This window comes from Etheostoma spectabile, chromosome 11 (assembly GCF_008692095.1).
Source record: "Etheostoma spectabile isolate EspeVRDwgs_2016 chromosome 11, UIUC_Espe_1.0, whole genome shotgun sequence".
Taxonomy (NCBI): domain Eukaryota; kingdom Metazoa; phylum Chordata; class Actinopteri; order Perciformes; family Percidae; genus Etheostoma; species Etheostoma spectabile.
The window spans coordinates 8,110,683-8,130,476 of record NC_045743.1 but is presented as its reverse complement, the minus strand read 5'-3'; the positions used below and the strand labels follow the sequence as shown (position 1 = coordinate 8,130,476).

Sequence of the window (19,794 nt, the reverse complement as noted above, 5' to 3'; positions counted from 1 at the left end):
TGTGGTCAATTATTGTATTTTTATGCAAAACGATGTAACCACTGACAGAGTTATAGTATTGTGCTTATAGTAGTTAATTTCATCAAATAAATTTAATCCATAAATACCATGACAAATTGAATTATCCTGCTTAGGTCGCACTAATATCCATATTGATATGATATTCTTTATGCTAAGTGCAAATTCAATCACTAAATTAAAAACAATTCATAATGCAATATGAATCATTACTCAATCATGCCAATGAGTACATTGTGTTTGTGCCCTTCATTCCGTCATCATACATAATCAAGCGCCTCATGCAATTGTTTTCAGACACAGAAAACAGATGATGCTGAGCAATAAGCTAACACAGAATTCTATTTCAGCTGTCCTATGGAATTCTCTAGTAATGATCTTGCAGAAACGCAGTGGCCATCATTAGCCCCGGCAGGAGCAGATTCATTAGTGAGCAGGACTTTGGGGATCTGGCTATGGATCTACAGGCAAACCCTCGAAAAGCACTGCGCTCTCTAATTACATTCTGACAGGCACACCATTAGACAAGGTTACATTGCAAACAAGACGTTTTTGCCTAAAGACCTGTGGACCGACCAGTAAATAGTGGTTTAATAACGAGACTAATTGGCCAAGGAAAATTACACAGCCAGCACTTTTTTTCTCCATTCTCCATAACAACTACTAGTTGCTGTGTTCACTTTGCATGTGTGGTAAGGTGAAGCCATTGTTGTTTTGCCAAGAATTGTACTCCATTTTTTCTGATCTAATATGGGACTCCCTAGCTTGTGTCAGCAAAGCACATAGCTGTTTTGCAAACACGCTTAGCAATGATTGTTTCTTTTAAAGGTGATATCAAATATTTATGCAACAGGAATGTACACACCAATACATTTTACAAAGCAAGTCACAGTTATACATCATTATTATCTACATAGATAGTTAAATGAATACCATTTCATGAAAGACACTTGATTATGTTTCCTGCCTTTATGCAACCATAATATTACAAATTAAAATTTCATACCATCAAATTTAGCAGTTAAAATATACTGCATTGCTTGGCTGTAATTTATGGGCACTAATACAACACAGCTAATAAACACTGTACCAAACCAGAGTGCTGCTCAATAACTATTATCCATAAATAATTAAATTGTTCTTCATATAGCTGGTGCATGAAAAAACGCTAGGAGCAAAGCAAGGCCACGACAACTAAGCAGCGGCTGTTGCATCAGTGCAGTAACATACAGGCAGATCAAGACTTTGTAAACACTTATTGCTCCTCAGACAAAAAAAATTGTCACTATTGCAAATGCATCAAACTGGATATATGAAAGCACAGTACTACACAAACTACAGTAACTCTTTTGAGATTTTGTTGTACTTTGTAAACTAGTTTGCACACAACACTCAACATAACTATGTTCTTTCTTAAAGGGCACATTATGGGACAAAAGCATAACACATGACATTTTGTGCCTTGTGTCAATTTACAAAAAAATCTTCAAATTTAATAAATGGGTACATTTTAGATATCAATCCATTGTTACAAAGCAACACAGAGCAGCATTTAAGGTACGAAAGCAGTTTCATTTTAGTAATTGTCTTTATTGTGTGTTAGGACCCAACTTTGTGAAGGTTGATTTAGAGCATCAACAGTACCCGAATAACATCAATGTACTGCCACCATGTTTGACAATGAAGTTGTTTACACAGTCTACTTTTCCGTCTGTAAACATCCGTGTAATCAATTGGTAATATAAAGAATTACATCATTAATTAATTTACTAATAAGTAAGTAACTTACTTAAGTAAGTAAGTAGTTTCACTGTCTGTGTCAGATATAAAGACAAAGATTTATTTTTCAGCTGTATATAATTCAGCTGTAGTTTTTGAAGGTTTTTGAAAGCTGGCTAAAACAATAGTTTAAATGCATGCATTAAACTGTGACTATGTGAGGTACTAGGTAAGGTACATGTTTTGCACGGTGTTTTGCATGTTTTGCACTGTGTTTTGCACGGTGGTATATACAGTTCCTAATCAAATAAGCATTTTGTATAATATTTATGTACAGTATGTTTATATCTCCTCTGTGGAAACTTAAAGCACAGTTAGCTATTTGACTGCATCTAACAATTGAAGATGCATAGTTTTATTTTATATATTTTTTGCAAATCTTTAGTTAGTAAATTATCAGTTTTCCAAATGTGACCATTTTTGTTTTATCTTGCTGTATAGTCATTTGTGAAAAATTGTATAAATCACAAGTTAATAAAAATCATTATCATACTAATTATGTAATAGGTTCCAGTAAGAGCAACAAAAAATAGTTTAAGTCGGATCTTGCCTCTTCATTGCTTTTCCTGTTTTTGTTTTTGTTTTTGTTTCATTTAAAATTTTCAAAGCATGACTACTTAAATTGCAGAAGTGAACTAAACTGAAATAAACTGTAGAATTTTCTTGCCGTTTTATTCTTGTTAAGAGTCAAAGTGCTTTGAAAGTCTGTGCATTTTCAAGAAATAGTGACCTTGAAGGTCACAGCAAAATGTAAAATACTAAAATCTTCATTGAGAAAAAAAACATTTGTTAAATGGTTACAGAGCTTACCCTCTGCAGTGAGCCACAAATACAACAGCCATTATATTATAAAGTATTGGCACAAGGGGTCTTTCATTAGACAGTTAAACTGTTAGATACTATATACGTTCTTTTGGACACACTTTTGTTATATCAAATGACCAAACATTCATGCTATACTATGTGCAGAGAAATATTTCTATTAAAGGCAACCAATAACCATCATCTGCCAGATCTGTCTGTATCTGTTTTTGTTCTGTTTTGATTTATGTTTTTTTATTCCTGTTTTGAGAGTTGTCCAGTCGACTCAGATAATACAATTTGTTGCAGTAGATGTGAATATCCTACTTTGGAATCCCCCAAGGTACAGTTTTAGGATCTCCAATTTTTCCCTTTGAAACAAAATGTAATATTTACCTTATTTCCAAATTAAACATTACTGTTGCATCGGACATTAAAAAAATCAAAACAAAACTATGCAGTAAAAATGCTTGCTGGTTGCATACTACAAAATAAATAATCCAAATTGTCATAAAAGCACCCCTCTAATTTCTTAAAACAAGACAATATCAAAAGAGTATAACAGACAAAGGGGTCAATATTGAAGTTCAGACTCACTTACCCAGCATAGAATTCAATTCAAGACCTTAATCACCACTTCTATCTATTCCTCTTTGAGAGGCAGGGCAGCTAGGTCTGCCTTTTTTAATGTTGGGGTTTCCATGCTCTACGGTACATCATCCACATGTATTCTCTACTATAACTTGCAAATGCTTGATACTGCAAATGTCACTTGGAATTACTCTTGATTTAAGTGGATTTTCGTGACATTTTGACATTTTCCATAAAGAACTATGAAAGAAACAAGTTTGATATAATGCACTGTAGGAATTTGAATTTGAATTTGAATTTTTCTCTCTTCTTTAGTTTCAGACTTACTTTGGGAAATTGTGTGAAAGTGGTTATTACAGTATTGTTTTGAGCCAATTTGAGAGTTTGACAGCCTTAAGAAGCACAGCAGTGAGGTGAGAATGCTATTTAACAATCGACTCACTCAGATGTTAAGCTATACTGGCAAACGGAACCTACATGGGGGAACTCACAACCTATTAACAGAAAATTTACAAAAATGTCTACCTGAATAGTCATGTAAAAATTATTAAAATACATGCTAAGTGAATGAAAAGCAAAATCAAGATAACACAAAACGTAGAGATAGCAGGATGAAGTTAGCTCATAAACCTAAATTAAGTCAATAGCTATATTCCTCTACATACGATAATGAGACAATGCAATTATACATGGGTTGAACCATTATCCAAGCTCCCAAAGGACTCCCATCCTGCAGGGTATCAACACAACACAAGGCAGCATGGGATTTAAAACCATCAGTTTAAATATCCTAAAAGCTTTCAGTACATAGAGAATGACATTTGCTGTGATTAAGGTACACTAAAGTTTCTAATGACATCTGCTATTGCAGTATTGTTTCATGCTTTGAAAAGTGTTATGCATTTTATTTTTTACAAAAGCAGAGCGGCAGCTGTGTTATGCAGGGAGCTTACTGTGGTTTTTTTTTTTACACTAGCATTGCATTCCATTACTAATTCAGATGTAGCCATCTCAAGCATTAGTGTGAGGTTAATGCAATGTGAAACAAACTCAAAACATCACAAAGAAAAAAAGAATACCTAATCTGCATCTATTATGAACAATGGATGTCGTCTTGACAGTAGAGCTCCATTGTAGAAAAACATAGGCCACTATACATAAAAACATTTTTGCAGTCTTTTGCAGGGAAACCTAACCTTAAAAACAAAAGCACAGCTAGCTTTGTGCTTTCATCTTTGATCTATTCTCGTCTTTAGGGGCTCACAGCTGCAATAAGAGAACAAGTCAGTGTGTCGGCTTGTCACAGCCTTTCTGTTACATCTAATCATGTGTGCTGATGGATTAAACATGTGCTCCTTGTGCCTCTCTGATGATGGTAATGAGTCAAATAAACATTCATTCAGAAACAGAAGATCTATCTGAATTAGTGTGAGATGTAACACCCCCACCAACTGCTTTGACATATGTGTATAATATATTCATACACTAACATCAGTGTCTTTTTTACGTTGCAGCTGCCAACTTGACTGATCTTTTTACAGACTGGCTTGATTCACAAAGGGGTGAAATACTAAATAGTAGTCATCCAAAATCCCTCAGTCTTCTTGGACCTTATGTCTGATCAAAAACAGAATATCTGTGGACAATTTATTCCAACATCTCTCCGTTTTATCCTGTACACACAGGTACACACATTCACACCTGGAAGACATGGTACATGTCTGATCTGTTGGCCATTGAGCTGCTCCACTGAAACAGTTGAGATGCCCTAAACTCTGCCACAAGTCCTATTTTGCAGGTTTTAACTCCTATAAAAATCACATAAATGGTGAAATCCAAATGGTGACACTAAATGAAAGACTGACAATCTGTCTGTGGTACTAAAAACTAAAGTAAAAGCTTAAACCAATTGGAGATTCTGAGCAGCTTACATAAAGTTGTTATTATTGGTGACACTGCAACAAGAGCCCTGGCCCTTTGGAAGATACTGCCTCAGGAAAATGTGGTGATGCTGAGAGACAAGCTATGACCTAGCTAGAAACTGAGCACTGAGCCTCAGACTCAGGGCAAATATGCTCCACATCAGACTGAGCTGAAGAAATTCTTTAAATAATAAATATTACTTACATTGAGCCTGGACGCAGAAAAAAATAGACACAGTATCAGACAACACATATGCAGTTAGTATTGCTTGTAAAATATTAAGAAATGATGCAAGACGAACACAGATGTAAAAGCATAGTATGAGCTATGTTCAAAATCTGAAGACAACGTGTGATGTGGATAGCACCCACATCTCCGATTTGTAAGCATTTTAAATACCAAAGTAAAAAGAAAATGTGAAGTCAGTTTGAAGTTCAGGCCACAAAATGTTCAATGCTTGCAGGTAACAATACAAATCATAACATACAAAATATGAGAATAAAAACTTTTATATCAGAAAATCCATATTGTTTATATATATATTTATGCTTATTCTTGCAAAAATTGATAGCAATCAAAATTGAGCCCTGCTATGCTTGTGTACCACTAACACCACATACCAGTATTTGCCTAAAAAACTGAGTAACATCCCTGCAATGTTACAAATGAACAATGAAGCCTATGAGCCTTTTACTTCAGGCCTATTCCATCCTACACACAAGAGTTCACAGTGCAGCATTAAGAGTCTAAAGCCATGCTACCAGCTTACTACAGTCAGCATGCCAACATGCTTACAATGGCATTGTAACATGCTGATAGTTAGCAGGTAATGTTTACCATCTTCACAGTCTGAGCTTAGTGTGTTAGCATGCTAATATTTGCTAGATAGTCTGATGGGGAACTTAATTAGTTTTGCAGGTAATTGTTCATAAACTAAAATATTGGACAACTTGAAACTTTGACCTGATAATGGTGCTAAAGAAAAATAAAGGGTATCACCAAAGTGATTACATGTTATCCAGTGGGAAAACATCTGTACCAAATTTCACTGCAATTCACCCAACCCTTGATGAAACATTTTACTCTGAACAAAGACTGTCAAGCCAGTCAGAGGATCACCAAAGGGATTAATATACTGGATTGAGAGTCATAACGATTCACCTTCTGGGTAGCATGCCTCTGCTCTGTGAACCAACTAACATTTTTTGCTATCCTTAATATGTGGCTAAGAAGTATGATATGACAAAACTACAATATTGCCATGAATCATATGGCAATATTGTTATTGGTTTATTGAAATCAATCACTAGTATGAAAGCAACATAAATATGTGATTTCATCCCTCTCATCATTTATTTATTCATGTAAGAAAACATCAAACTAACAGGATATCAATTGCTGAGCTAAATGATCTAACCAATGTGACTTACTGCCCCTTACAATCATAATAACCATAATTATATGTAAACATACACTCACATATGAACAAAGACTGCCCCAGATATTATGTGTGTCTGTTTTGTGCTTGATGAAGTTGTTTGAATCAGACTTTTTTATATTAAAGATGGAAGTTTACCTTTTACATGTGCAGAAAACCAAATGACAAAATGTTTATACACAAGAACGGAGATGATGTTGTCAAGACAACATATTCAATATAATCATTCATAATCAAACTAAGAAAAACCAACACAATTATCTTTTCTGCTCATGCCAATCAAGCAGCAGGATACATATTGTGTTATTATGACTGCAAGGTACCTTCACCCAGCCTTTATACTCACAACTATAACAATAAAATTACCTTTTCATCATCTTCAGTGAAGAGTTCTCCACTTGTAGTCTTGTTAATGGCCTGAGCAACTCCAATTATCTCCCCATCACTGTTGCAAATGGGCATGCACAAGAGTGACTTGGTTTTGTACCCTGTCAGCTTGTCAATTTCATCACTGAACCGACGATCCTGCAATCCATAGGGACAGTGCAAAATTAAGACACAATAAGCACTTATTGCAAAAAATGCAGTTTCTCCTTTTTCCTTTCAGATGACGGTGCAGGAAACTGTACAACTCATCAGGACTCCATGTCTTATAAATAAAAAAGTCTTCAATAAAGGTAATATGATAGACAAATGACTGAGGTTGACAAAGAGGTTGACTTAACTTGACTTGAAGAGGTGGTTCACAGCTGTTTATGGACATTAAAGCAACATACATTCATTTTTTAGCCTACTCATTTCTACTGTAGATGTTTGGTTGATCAAGAACAGTTATTCTACTGACAAACACGCACTGGAATCATAAAGCAAATGTCACAACACGGCACGTGACACCTTGTAATCTAGTATTCTTCATTTCTTAAAATCAAGGTAAAGTAAGTGGTTATTGCCTTATTTGTATTACTCAGCGATGTTTTTGTGAAGCTGTGGTTTGACACATGCTTTGTCCAGTGAACTGTTGGTGTTGGTTTCAATGCTTTCAGCTCTGTTTGATTGATGATCAATTAACTGTGACAGACTGAATTTAAATTATCTGTCTGCCTGTCTGAGTCTCTCTCTCTCTCTTTCTGTGACTCGTGCAAATGCGCACACATACATGCATGCACAAAGAGGAGCAGGCACCTGATAAGCGTCAGAAATGTTCACTGTCTCTCCGTGTTCAGCCACATATCCAATGATTCCTTTCCCCCACGGCACTTGAACTTCATCTGATTTCATTGAGAGTAAAACTGTTGTTCCTGCGTGCACATCAAAGAATTTGGACACTAATGTCTTCTTGTTGCCCGTTCCCTCCACCAAAAACAAGGAGGATCGGTCTGCATCGACCATAATACAAACAAACACAAGGATTTTGTAGCTGAGACTCGTTAGATCCAAGTCGTTAGATATGTCTTTTACAAGCTCGAGGAAAAACTCTCTTTCGTTGTGTTCTTTGAGATAATATTTAAAATCCACGGCTGTGGACGGGTACTGGGGGATGTTGACTCTGGACTCCAGCAGTGCGCTCAGTATGTGCGCAGTGGTCGGGGGCAGAGAACTCGCTTTCCTCAGTAGGGCTCTCCTCCTCATGCTCGTTAGGGGCTCCTGGGCCCTGGAATTAACATGTTCGTCGTATGTTCTGTTGACATTGATGACCTTTGATCTGGCAAAAGTTTTGCGCAGCTCCTTCTGCGAGGCTCTTCTTTGTAGACCATCACATTTGCTTGCCCAGCTGTCCTTGCACGCGTTGCTCTTCTCTTCTCCCGGCTCGGCAGGAGCTGCAGCCACCGGACTTTTGCTCGCCTGGTGATTCTTGAGCCATTTCTCCACCATGCTAAAATTCCCCTTTCTGTTCAGGTAGTCCTCGAATAAATCGGGATGCGAGTCCAGAAAACTTTCCACGTCAGAGAACACCATAGTTGGCACTGCCATGTCTGTTCTTCAGATGGTCCTCAGTGAACCAAATCCATGAAATAGCGCAGATAAATACCATTTATGATACTTTAGAGTTAAAGTAGAGATTCATTTGAATACCGTAACTTCCAGGATGCAATGGAATTATGATGGAATAAACCCTGGAGCTCTGGCTACATATCCAGTTTCCACTCTGTAAGGTCAAGGATGGAAACTCCCTTTGCGCACCAGCATATATTACTCCACAGCATCTTCACACCGTTCACTTATTTTAAGAACATTAAAGCAGATCTAAGCAAAGGAAGTTGAGGCTCGCGTTGGCTAGATGCACAGGCATTGGAAATCTCACAGTGTGTTACCGAACATCACCGTCGAATGGGTCTTCTTGTGTGCAAATTACGCTGGCTGTAGTTGGCTCGGTCCCGCTGACGCTCGATTCGTCACACAGACAGGAGCTCAGGGTTGCTTCAGCAATCAGCCCTCTTGAACCTCCTCCTATGATGATGATGATGATGATGATGATGATGACAAGTATGGTGGATTCATCTATAATCTTCTCAGCATGCATAATATATGATGCATTTAGAAAATGTAGTAGGCTAGATATAAAGATGAAACATTGTGTATTACAGTGGACATTAGCTCATTAATGATCAATACTTTCAGCAGTCATTCAGTGCTCCACTAGATTTATATGGCTTCTGAAAAGCACAAAATTGCTGTGGGTGGATTATAATTTAATGAAATTAAGCTTCAGTAGCCAAACATGATTCCTCTCTGTCAAGGCTTTGATGATGGCACTGCTGGCTAACAAGAATAATCAATAATTTCATTGCATATATAACAGATATTGCAGCTCGACAATGCATCCATTTCACAAGCCACAAACTTAGGCAAATATGGAATCTGAAGTGGTTGGTTTATACAATTTAATTACTTGACAGTGACTGACATTGGCAGCAGGGGGATGTAAGAAAATCAAATTCCTTCACAGCCTTCACTATTACTAGTCAATCTGTGCACATGTGACTTCTGAACGCTAGAGGGAGTTATACTCCACAGTTTGGAACTGGGACAGCCCAACTCCATGGACACCCCATTGTCCAATGATCTCTTTAAATTTAAGCTTCTCCAGAACACTTCGATAACAATAAGAATCGTGACAATTGTGTTTGAATAAAAAGCCGTCTAGATGAGAAAGTTTGATATTTAGGTCTACTACTAGCTCATGACACCAAGCGTAAACTTTTTTTTTTTTTTAACCAGCTTTTGTTGTATCTGCAGTTTCCCAAACAAACGCACTCCGTAACCGTCCTCCAGCCAACATCTGCATCTCCAACATTGAGTTTCCAACTATTACCAAGGAAAAACAACCTGACCTACCAAAAATGTGCAGTGTTTGTGACTTACTGTAAGCTTCCAAATTCTACTCTTTAAGCTACAAATTACAAGTTGCTTCATTTAGAGAAGCTACTCCCTTCTCCTCTGGCATATATCAAAATGCAGTCTATATTGGTTCTTTATTCTGAGAACATATTGAGTCAAATAAATTGCAAAAAAATAACAGTTAGTGTCAATTTTATTCAACTTGCAAAGACTGTTGAGGCATCATTAAATTGCAAGCAAATAAGGCATATTCATTCTTGAAAAGGACAACTTGATTATAACTCAAGAAGTACTGTGAACATTCTGGATGACAATAAGCAAACAGCTTTCTGTCCCTATATCCTATATACGCAATATATGGTTTAATAATTTATGTTTAAAAAAAACAGCACAGGTACAGCTGTAACAACAATGGTAATTTATGTCAATACCAGTCAGAGATTGCTTGCCATTATGCCTGATTTTGAAAGAACGAGTCCTTGCCTTTTTTATCTGTTTGTCAGGACAATTAAACTGGCAAAGATGCAGATGAGTTCTTTATGAAGTTGCAGACTTTAAATATGCTATAAGGTCAGCTCGTTCGTTCTTTTTTTTGATGCCAGCAAAGATCATCTTTGTTCCTGGAATGTATTTCTTGGGGTTCTCCAAATAAATCATCAGGGTGTCTTCATTCCAGACAATGCCTGAAATCAAAGTGAGCACACACAGTGGAGAATGTTTAGGCCACACAGCGCGATTCCTTGGATTAAGTCAAATTTTGTAAACATGCATGTACGGTTTTACCTTTGCTTTTGTTGGCATCAGTATAGGAGAAGCCCTCTGCCTGGCCTGTTTTACGTCCAAACAGACCCCAAAGATTAGGCCCAACCTTGTGCTTTCCTCCATTCTCCACAGTATGGCACTGGGCACACTTCTGGACAAATGCCTTCTTGCCTTTCTCAATGTCTGCAGGCATGGCTTCTATTAAGAAAACAAAATACACATAGGACAATTGGACTTTTGTTAGCTTTACAATAATGATCAATAATACCAACTTGTGTTCAATATTAAATTGTGAAACTTAGATGTTGGTATATTTCCTGGCTGCTTTACAATATTTAAAAACAACAACGATACCCTCATTGAGCCACAAGGGGGGGGGTACTTCAAAGTTGCGCAACCAAACTGACCCTGGCATTGTTACAAAACCGACTTACATTAAAAAATTATTTTGTTTAACACAATCAGTACCTATACACGTTTACTATATCTGTGATGACACATTTCAGCAAAAGAAATGGTCACATAGGCTACGGTGTATTAGGCAGGCCTACTTCCAATTGTTTTACATCAACTTTAGGTAAAAACCTTTGTGCGATACACACATTCTATAATAAAATTATGTGGAGACAATTTATAGTAGAAATGTAACTTTAGTTTGTTTTATGAACAATAACTGTATTCTCCGGAAACACTGACAGTAGACCACGTTGCACACGAAAGGTACCGGCAAACAGACCTCGGCTATAGGCTATAACGTCAGGCTACTAAACTAAGAACGGAACGCGAACATTTTGATGATCAACCTCTCACCTTCTCTCGGTAGGTTTTTAACTGAAATTTAATTCCTCAGCTTTTGTTCTCCTACTGACTCTGTCACAAATATGGTCACAACCATAGACACTTAAAGTCACAACTGATTTACAAACGTCCTTCCTCTCCGTGATGTCACTCCGGCTGTGACGTCATCGGTCAGCTGACCTGCTTCTTCCATAGACAGTTAAAGAAATGGCCCAACAGATCCCGTTGTTCTCAAGGGGGTAAGCCCAAGGGGATCAGCCTCTCCTCTCTAAGCGTAGTTCGCATTGCGCCATTTTACCGCTATTCGTTTTGGCGCCACTTTGACAGTGAATAACTTTACATCTGAAGTGTTTCAAGACTCTATTTGTCCGTTGTTTATTTCTAAAGAAACACGACAATGTATAAAAGGCTCCATTAACTTGCACCTCACGTTATGGCTCCGTAGCAGACGTTTTTGTAAAAATAGGTTAACGATTGTGTCATAACCACTGGACAACAAAAGCTGCTCCTGTAGCACACTTTATGGATCCTTTGAACCGTCCGTAAAAATGAATATGTGTTCCTGGTATCTCTCTATTATATGACCATGGAATGTACGCACCAAATCTGATTCAGGATTATTTGACTTAATCCCGAGTATCTCCAAATCAGTCTTCGGGACCTCCAATTGCCATAGAAGAACTGATGGCCACAGTAGGCTACTCCTGGACAAAAGTTCTTGTTATGTTTAGACATTTCCTGTGCCACTATCCATCCAAAACTCCTCTCTCTCCCAGCTTGCCTGAATTTATACCTTAATTGGGTGATCACACCTTTGACCCATCAAATTGACCCAATAATTAGTCTGAAGTTGAACAGAGTGACGTTGCACGGCACCTGTACATATTCCTTAACTTGAACTATTTTCTAATCGTGCTAAAACTGACTTGGCAGCAGATCCGTAAACCAAGCACCCATATTTAATTATTGTTCTAATTAAATATACATAAATCTACATTTGCTCCCCAGTGTGTTCCAGCAAGACATCTCACTAAATTTGTTACCCTTTTACATTTGTCTAGGACTTTTGAAACATGCTCCCTCCATGTAAGTTGTGTCAAAAAACACACTAAGAAATGTAAAACGTTTAACACACCTTCTAGATGTTTCTTTCCCTATTTTCACCAGAATACTTCTATTATTTAAAAAGACCATTACTCAGTAATTCCTATAGCATATATAACCCATAGCATTTCATATGCTTTTCCAAGTCCTGACCTTTTGGCCTGTACTGTGTATTTATATATATATATGTATATATGTATATATGTATATATATGTATATATAGTTTTTTTTCCTCTTATTGACACCACAGCATAATCATAAAAGTGATTGTTAACATGCAACTTGATTAAAATTAGAGTGAGTGGGAACAACAGTCTCTCTTCCAGTGTAATGTAGCATTTAATACATTAAATCTGCGCTTTCTTGGTCAATGTTGTGAAATGTCTGGAAACACAATGTTGTGGTATGATAAAATGAAGTTAAAGACAGCATCAGGGGGTTCATAGGTCACAGCTAAGGGGACGAGAATATTCGGCCAGTCTCTAATAAACAAATCTGTTTATGTATAATTATGTTTGCCTCTCTACAGATTCAAGGAGTGACAGATGCATGATAAGGGGATGTTTTGATACAGGACAGTCTCCTTTTGGAGGTCCGTGGGACCAGCCACACTTTTGCATACTTCCCAGAGACTGAACTGGCTTTAGCATCTGTGTTTAGGCACCTGGAATATCTTAGTTTACCTTAAAGGTTCAGCTAAATGTAACGCCTCCAGGATGACTTTAAATACACCTTCAGGAAGACAGGATCTTCAGAGAGTTGGGGCAGCACTGGAAAATAACACATAGTATACACCTGCTTATAGTCTCTTCAATTGATTGTTCCCTAAATGCTGCTGTGTAAGTCATCAAAATCTCCGGAATCTTCTTCACGTATGTGAAATGAGTTGTGCTGCTCCTGTGGTTTTCATTAACAGCAAAAGGTGTGTTTTGTCATACTGCTTGAAAATAAAGAGACAGGACTTAATTACACACATTTCAGCAGTTTCTGCCCATACTGTATTCTTCCAATTCCCCTGTTGTTCTACAGTAGAAAGCCTTGTAAATGTATAAACCACAACAAGGTTGATTCTGGTAAGAACTATAAGGCAAAGCTTATATTGGAGCGTGTCAGAGTTCAGGTTGGGTAAGCCAGCCATGAAATCTGATACCCAACCGTTTTTGAGGCAGACACAGACAGATGAGAAGAGTTTATTGTTACCCTTGCCCAGACTACCTCTCAAGTTACTTTTGTAGATAAAATATTCCCCAGTGTGTGAAAAGCAGGAGTGCACTGGTTTCCAAATTACCATGGGATGGGATTGGAGCACCACACACACGTCTGAGCAAGCTATCACACACAAAATACCAGTCTGCCCGCTCCTCTACATTCAATATAACAGCCAAGTAGGCCTATGTGTATTATGCTTTGCTTTTATTGATACTCTTGTCTCACTGCTTATATCACCAGAGTGTATTTCTTTCTGCGGCTGCTTCTGAGGGCAAGCCACCAGTTGACCAATAAACACTTGGCCTTAGTAGTTTTCCATTACCTGATTTACTCTCTCTTTAAGCCTAGGCCTACTTGTTTTCTTTCTTTTTGGTAACCTTTAGCACTTTGTGTGACCAGAGAGGGTTATAGCATCGTAGCAGGAGTGGGTGACTGTTAGCTTCTATAGCCTAAGTAACGCTAACTTATTAGCATAAATTGTTTTCTTTTAGAGGTTTCTTTCATTGGTCTGTTTGAAAAGCCAACTAGGTTTCATATCCAAATTTTAAGCTAAATACTACGGAAGTGTGATGTATTTGCTTGAAAGAAAATCTCTTTAATTAAGAAAAACAGAAACTCCAAAAAACAGATTTGAATTAACAAGAGAGCTCAAAATCCTGTGAGAAGCTCTAAATGTCCACATGGAATTGCTTCTGCTTAGGCTACTGTTTTAGATTTCAAGTAAGCTGCGGGGTGAATGCAAGTAAATACTAATTTAAAATATTAGTTACATGCTACATGCCAAATTATATGAGCTAACTGTCCGCTTGACCACATGTAACAGAAGAGAAAATTTTCATTTTTTCTAAATTAACAAGATGGTAAATTGTAAAATCACAGAAATGTTTTTTTGTTTTGTGAAATGTTGAAGTGTTTTGTGAAATGCTTTTGTGTTTTGACCTTTAGGGGCCACCATACATTTGCCTTGGTTTGTAAAGTTCTCTTAATACATTCCATGGCTGCAGAGCGATCTGTTGCCAGGCAACCACATAAAAGAAGGTAAACGCTACTAAAAAGCTTGAGAACTGGGTGATACTTTTCTTTTAGTTACTGTACAGTATACATTCACATTCTCTGAATATTTTTTCATCGTTTATGTCGAACAGTATGCCTGCAGTGACCCCCGTTTCCCCATGTTGGACCTATACGTATGGACTGCAGTTCATCAGTGGACCTATGGTAGCCCACTCTGTCATATTTTCTAAACAGGAAAATCATCTAAGCATAACCTTAATACATGGAGGTAAAGGGAGATCTCTCCGGTCAAATATAATTTGATATATGACACAATATAGCATATTGATGTAAATAATTAATTAATATACAGTCTATGGTCCGACGCTCGTGTGACTCCATAGCCGTGTTTTGTGGTCAGCCACTGTTCGCCAGTTCTTGATCCATTCCTGGGATTTCTTCCCGCTCAAAGCCGATCTTGCTGCAGGGAGGAGCAACCACAGTGCAGTTGAGCTGAGCTGAGCATCACAGACTGCATTCAAGGAAACGGGCAAACGCAGCACTTTTTTGAGTTTCCATAATGTTCTAGCCTCCGTACAGCACCCGTCTTTAAATAAAAATAAATACATGTATTTCGATGTGGACCCTAACGGAAGCCGTTTGTCTTTGAGAAGCTGGGAATCTCTGGCCAGTGAAGGGAGACCCCCGCAATTGTTTCCTGCGCCAAGAACTGTAAAGTGGTCATTACATCGCATCTGTGGTAAGGCAAAACGCTTTTCTCTCCCCCTTTCAAGGCAATCGCAAAGCCAGTCGTGTTTATATAGAGGGCACTACCGTGTCATAACAAAGCTTTGTCGAATTAAGGTGTAACGTTACAGCCTTTGTTTTGGTGCTCTATTCATCCTCTCAGACTGAGACCCCTACATCTTATCCTTTTGTATTTGCATCCCGTGTGACTCACCGAGGAGGACCAGTCAGACATCACTGACGAGCTACCGCTGACTTAGCCAGCTGCTGCTAGTCTGACACAATGATGAGATGACCCTCGGACCGTGTATTGAAACATGCATGTCCCACTATTTAGCTTGGACCCCTAAAACATGGATGCTGTTGTGGAGTAATAAAACAGCGAGGCAGCCAACTCTGTAACGGACTGTGATGATGTAGAACGTAATGCGTCACTGACATGTTCACCTTTTTAACTGAGCTTAATGGCCTCTCCTAACGTCCCATTAGACAGCTGTCTCTTCATGTATTAGAGTATTATGGATGAACGTGATCTCCATTCATAATCCTTTATATTGCACTCATGTTGTCAGGGTTGAGATGCCAACTAATTGAAAGTTCTGTCACTTATAGGATTGCTCCACAAAATCACTATGCCTCCTTTTTTTAACTGAAGGTCAGCCAGTGACTTTGCAGTTGTTTAAATAGTCCCGAATCACATAAATCAAAGAACAGCAGAGGGGACTGGGAAGCTGGATTCAATTGTAGCTCGTCACTGGCATGCTTTCTTGAATAGATATTGCTTTGATCCGCAGTCATGATCGATTTTCTAAAATATTTCTTGGCCCAAACTGAAGAACCTTCCCGCTGAAGGTCTCCCCATCCCATTTAAATGCAATCTTTGCAGAGCAAGAGCCTTATACTTTGATAGACGTGTAGGGGATGAAGCAGAGATCAACGTTACTTTGATTCACTTTTTGCCACATGTCCTTTATATTGACAGTACGGACTAAATCCTAAAATTGCTCATTCATACTCATTTAATTGGCTGACACATTCAAGCAAAATGTGCATTACAAAGTGAAGCAGTTACCAGACTAATACATGGCTTTAAGGCCTATGACTCCTGCCTAGGTGCTCCTTTGGTTTGCTTTAATGAGTGATTTTTGATAATCATGTTAATTCTCTTTATGTTTTTGGGTATTTTATTTTCTGGCAGTGTAGTGCTTGGCATCATTCAAAATTTACAAATTCCAGTGTCAACATGATATTTAGTTTTAATACCATAGTAATAGTAGTTATACTCTTATTTTGCTGATGTGGTGCAAAAACCATTTTAACACTTAACAAAGTTAGCCAAACATCTGATATGCATCAGTAATATCTTGACCCAAAAACTGTGGAATGACTTAAGATACTAAATAAGATACAGCATGAAGTTAACAAGTTATGGCTTACACCGGGCATCAACTGACAGGATTTGAACAAGAATCCAGTGCCAATTTTTGGTTCTTAGCAGGTTACAACATGGGCATAAATCAATCAGTAGTACTTAAAAAATATTGCAGTGTGATACCCAGCTCTACCTAGATGATGTAATGTGTGCAGCACAGGATAAACTGGCTCTGTCCAGTTAGTGTTGTTTAAAAAGACAGGCCTTATGATGTGCAACTTTCTGCTTCCAGATGTCACACAAGATCTACATTTTTTTGCCCAGCTATTGTACACCCAAGTAAATGGTCAAAATAGTACTGTGATGATCATTATGTATTATTAGCTAGTTGTAAATTCAGTCAATAGTTCCTCATAGACCTTGTAACATAATCTTATGAGGGACATGAGTCTGCGTTTGTTGGCTACTTTAATTATGCAACAGAGAGGGCAGATCAGCAAACTTGGATTACTGTAGAGTGCTGGTTGATAATGTGATATTGTGGGTATCTTGGATTTGGTGACAACAGAAACATGAATGTCTTTTCAACCCTACTAAGTTATTATCGTGCTTCATCATATTACATGTTTGTGATGAATGATGCCATTGCCATTTAACAGCAGCAAACATGCAAATATGCAGAAGAAAGTCATCTCTGATTGTTTTCACAATATTATTTTAATATTTGTCATTTGTTTGTTTGGGTCTTGCAGTTCTGCTTGACATAGTGGGTCTCTAAATTTCAAGTTTATTTTCTTCATCCCTCTTAGATCTCACAGAGCAGGGCACACAGATAGTGTGATTGCTGCAGTACTCAAATCTTCTCTCAACAGCTCTGTGTTGCGCCCGCTGGCTTGACCCACGTCAGGACAGATGATAGTCACTGCTTTGTTCATGATTCTTTATTGATACCTGCGGGAGAAATTTTACTTCTGACTCACCGCTACACCCTAAGGCCACAGTACATATTCATCTACAAAAAGCCCTGGAGCCTGTAGGAATTAAGCATTTTGTTTATATACTTTTCACTAGAGCAGATTGTTGTTATAGCAGGTGACTGAACCCAAAGCTGGTGGCTGTCTCTATGCCACCCTGCTCAAACCTCATAAAAGGTACTCCCAACCTTTCCTGTTAATGTAAGAGACAGAGACTCATAATAACTCAAAGTTAAATCATTTTCCATCAGTATTTGTCATATGATTACAGGCACTGTAACTGTGTTTGCAGCCATATTTGTTGGATCATAGAAAGTGCTCACCAAACCTAAATTAAAATTTCTCTAAAATTGACCTCACATTCTTTTTTTTCATGCAAAATAGTTGCCAATTACTTTTCTGTCAACCGACCAAGATGGTGACAAATGACAAGAACGTCATCATTACTCAGTTTGTTTTAATAAAGGGGCAGTCTGGCAGAGTCTATGAACCTTGAATGACCATGTGCACCTGAATCTTTAAATTTAGCAAGACATTCATTTCATAGTATGTAACCGGTTGATGGCAGTGGTCAGAAGTAAGACTATTTTTCTCCCCACAAAACATCTCACTTTGGGAACAGAAGGGTCCTTTTCCCAAACTGTTGCATACTAGTACCAATGTTGCTCCATGTGACTGAAGGCACTCCTTTGTCCAATAGGGTCTTGAAACATCCCAACCACATTCAATTATTTGAACCTCAGACTTTCAGAAAAGAAGTTTGAGCATATAGTGTATCAATAGAAATCATTTAAAGGAATTACATTATTGTATATCCTGTTTTGAATCATCTATTCTCTGGACAGGAATTTAAGGAATTAAAAACCATCAATATAAGGTATTATGCAATTGCGTTCAGTACTGCGCTAATGTCTAATTCACATTATAGCACACACACACCATTACTCAGTCACACATTTGTGAGCTCCGTAGTGTTTGATTTGACTTTGTATTTGAGGTCTTGACCAGGTGCTTAAGAAGTGTTGTTGTGTCCACATAGCATGGCCTGCCTTGCCCTCCTGCTTAAAGGACAATAATCATGGTAAATGGATTTAGAAGATTAAGCTCATGACTAATCAAGTCCTGATCAGGAGTCCTCAAACATTGTACCTTGTTTTGTATGGAGCGAGCAACACTGCGGTCCATCTAGGGCTGGTCATAGTTCAAAATGTTTCAATACCGGAACCGATACCAATACCGTGACTTCAATACCGGTTCCTGAACGATTCAATATAGAATCCATACCAATTTTATAAAATCCATTGCAAAAAATAAATTACAACATTGCACATTACGGCACAAATAGTTCTTTTTCAGCTCCTACTACCACGTCAACCCCGTCTCTGTGTGTAACGTAGGGTTTTCCCTGCGTGTTGCTACAATGTGTCAGCCAATCAGCCATGTTAATAGATCTCGGTATAAACATGCTGCAAGCTTATTGGCTCACTGACGTTGATGAGATTTGCTCCTTAGGTATTGCAATTTGGTATTGAATGATGAGGCATTTTCTGACACTCAATACTAAGGAGGCAATTTGTTTGGTGCCTAAAAAAAATCAAATTCAGTACCCATCTGAACAAGAGTCAAACAGACACCTACACATTGGTGTCCTTAAATGTAAGAGTCCTGCACTTATATTTCCTTGTGCATCGAATGTTTTTACGGCTGGCTGGCTGGCTCTCCAAACAGCTGGCATTGCTCCTCTCCCGCCGCCTATACCTGCTCGACGGAGAAGTTAATCTAATTTGCTATGAGGTAGTATTGGGTAGTATCCAAGTAACTTTATGATTACAAGTGGAAGTACATGCGCACGGCATCGGACCGATACTGATACTGGCACCGGTATCGGTGCATCCCGAGTTCAAGTCATTTTTTAAAGCAAAAATATAATTGAGTTTTGGACTGT

The 19,794-nt window shown here is 38.0% G+C and overlaps 3 protein-coding genes across 9 annotated transcripts in view; 1 reads left to right on the top strand and 2 right to left on the bottom strand.

The window, feature by feature from the left end:
* Window positions 1–8,948, bottom strand: part of pde11a (phosphodiesterase 11a) — a 46,577-nt gene extending 37,629 nt beyond the window's left edge. The window contains exons 1-2 of the mRNA XM_032530013.1: window positions 7,733–8,948; window positions 6,917–7,075 (exon numbers count right to left, since the gene is read on the bottom strand). Of these exons, the coding sequence (XP_032385904.1) occupies window positions 6,917–7,075; window positions 7,733–8,521 (948 nt within the window). The 5' untranslated portion in view covers window positions 8,522–8,948. The remainder of the gene's footprint in view (window positions 1–6,916; window positions 7,076–7,732) is intronic.
* A 1,191-nt stretch (window positions 8,949–10,139) lies between these two features.
* Window positions 10,140–11,654, bottom strand: LOC116698216 (cytochrome c). The gene is made up of 3 exons (XM_032530024.1): window positions 11,462–11,654; window positions 10,673–10,849; window positions 10,140–10,572 (listed from the first exon to the last, which is right to left on the bottom strand). The coding sequence occupies exons 2-3, from the start codon at window positions 10,842–10,844 to the stop codon at window positions 10,427–10,429; spliced, it is 318 nt and encodes a 105-aa protein (XP_032385915.1). The 5' UTR covers window positions 10,845–10,849; window positions 11,462–11,654; the 3' UTR covers window positions 10,140–10,426.
* Window positions 11,655–15,227: 3,573 nt separating this feature from the next.
* osbpl6 (oxysterol binding protein-like 6) overlaps window positions 15,228–19,794 on the top strand; it is a 39,388-nt gene continuing 34,821 nt past the window's right edge. For 5 of the 7 annotated variants that reach the window (XM_032530008.1, XM_032530010.1, XM_032530012.1 and 2 more), the window contains exon 1: window positions 15,228–15,516. The gene's annotated coding sequence lies outside the window, so the exon portion shown is untranslated. The remainder of the gene's footprint in view (window positions 15,517–19,794) is intronic. The other 2 variants (XM_032530009.1, XM_032530006.1) reach the window with 1 other exon arrangement.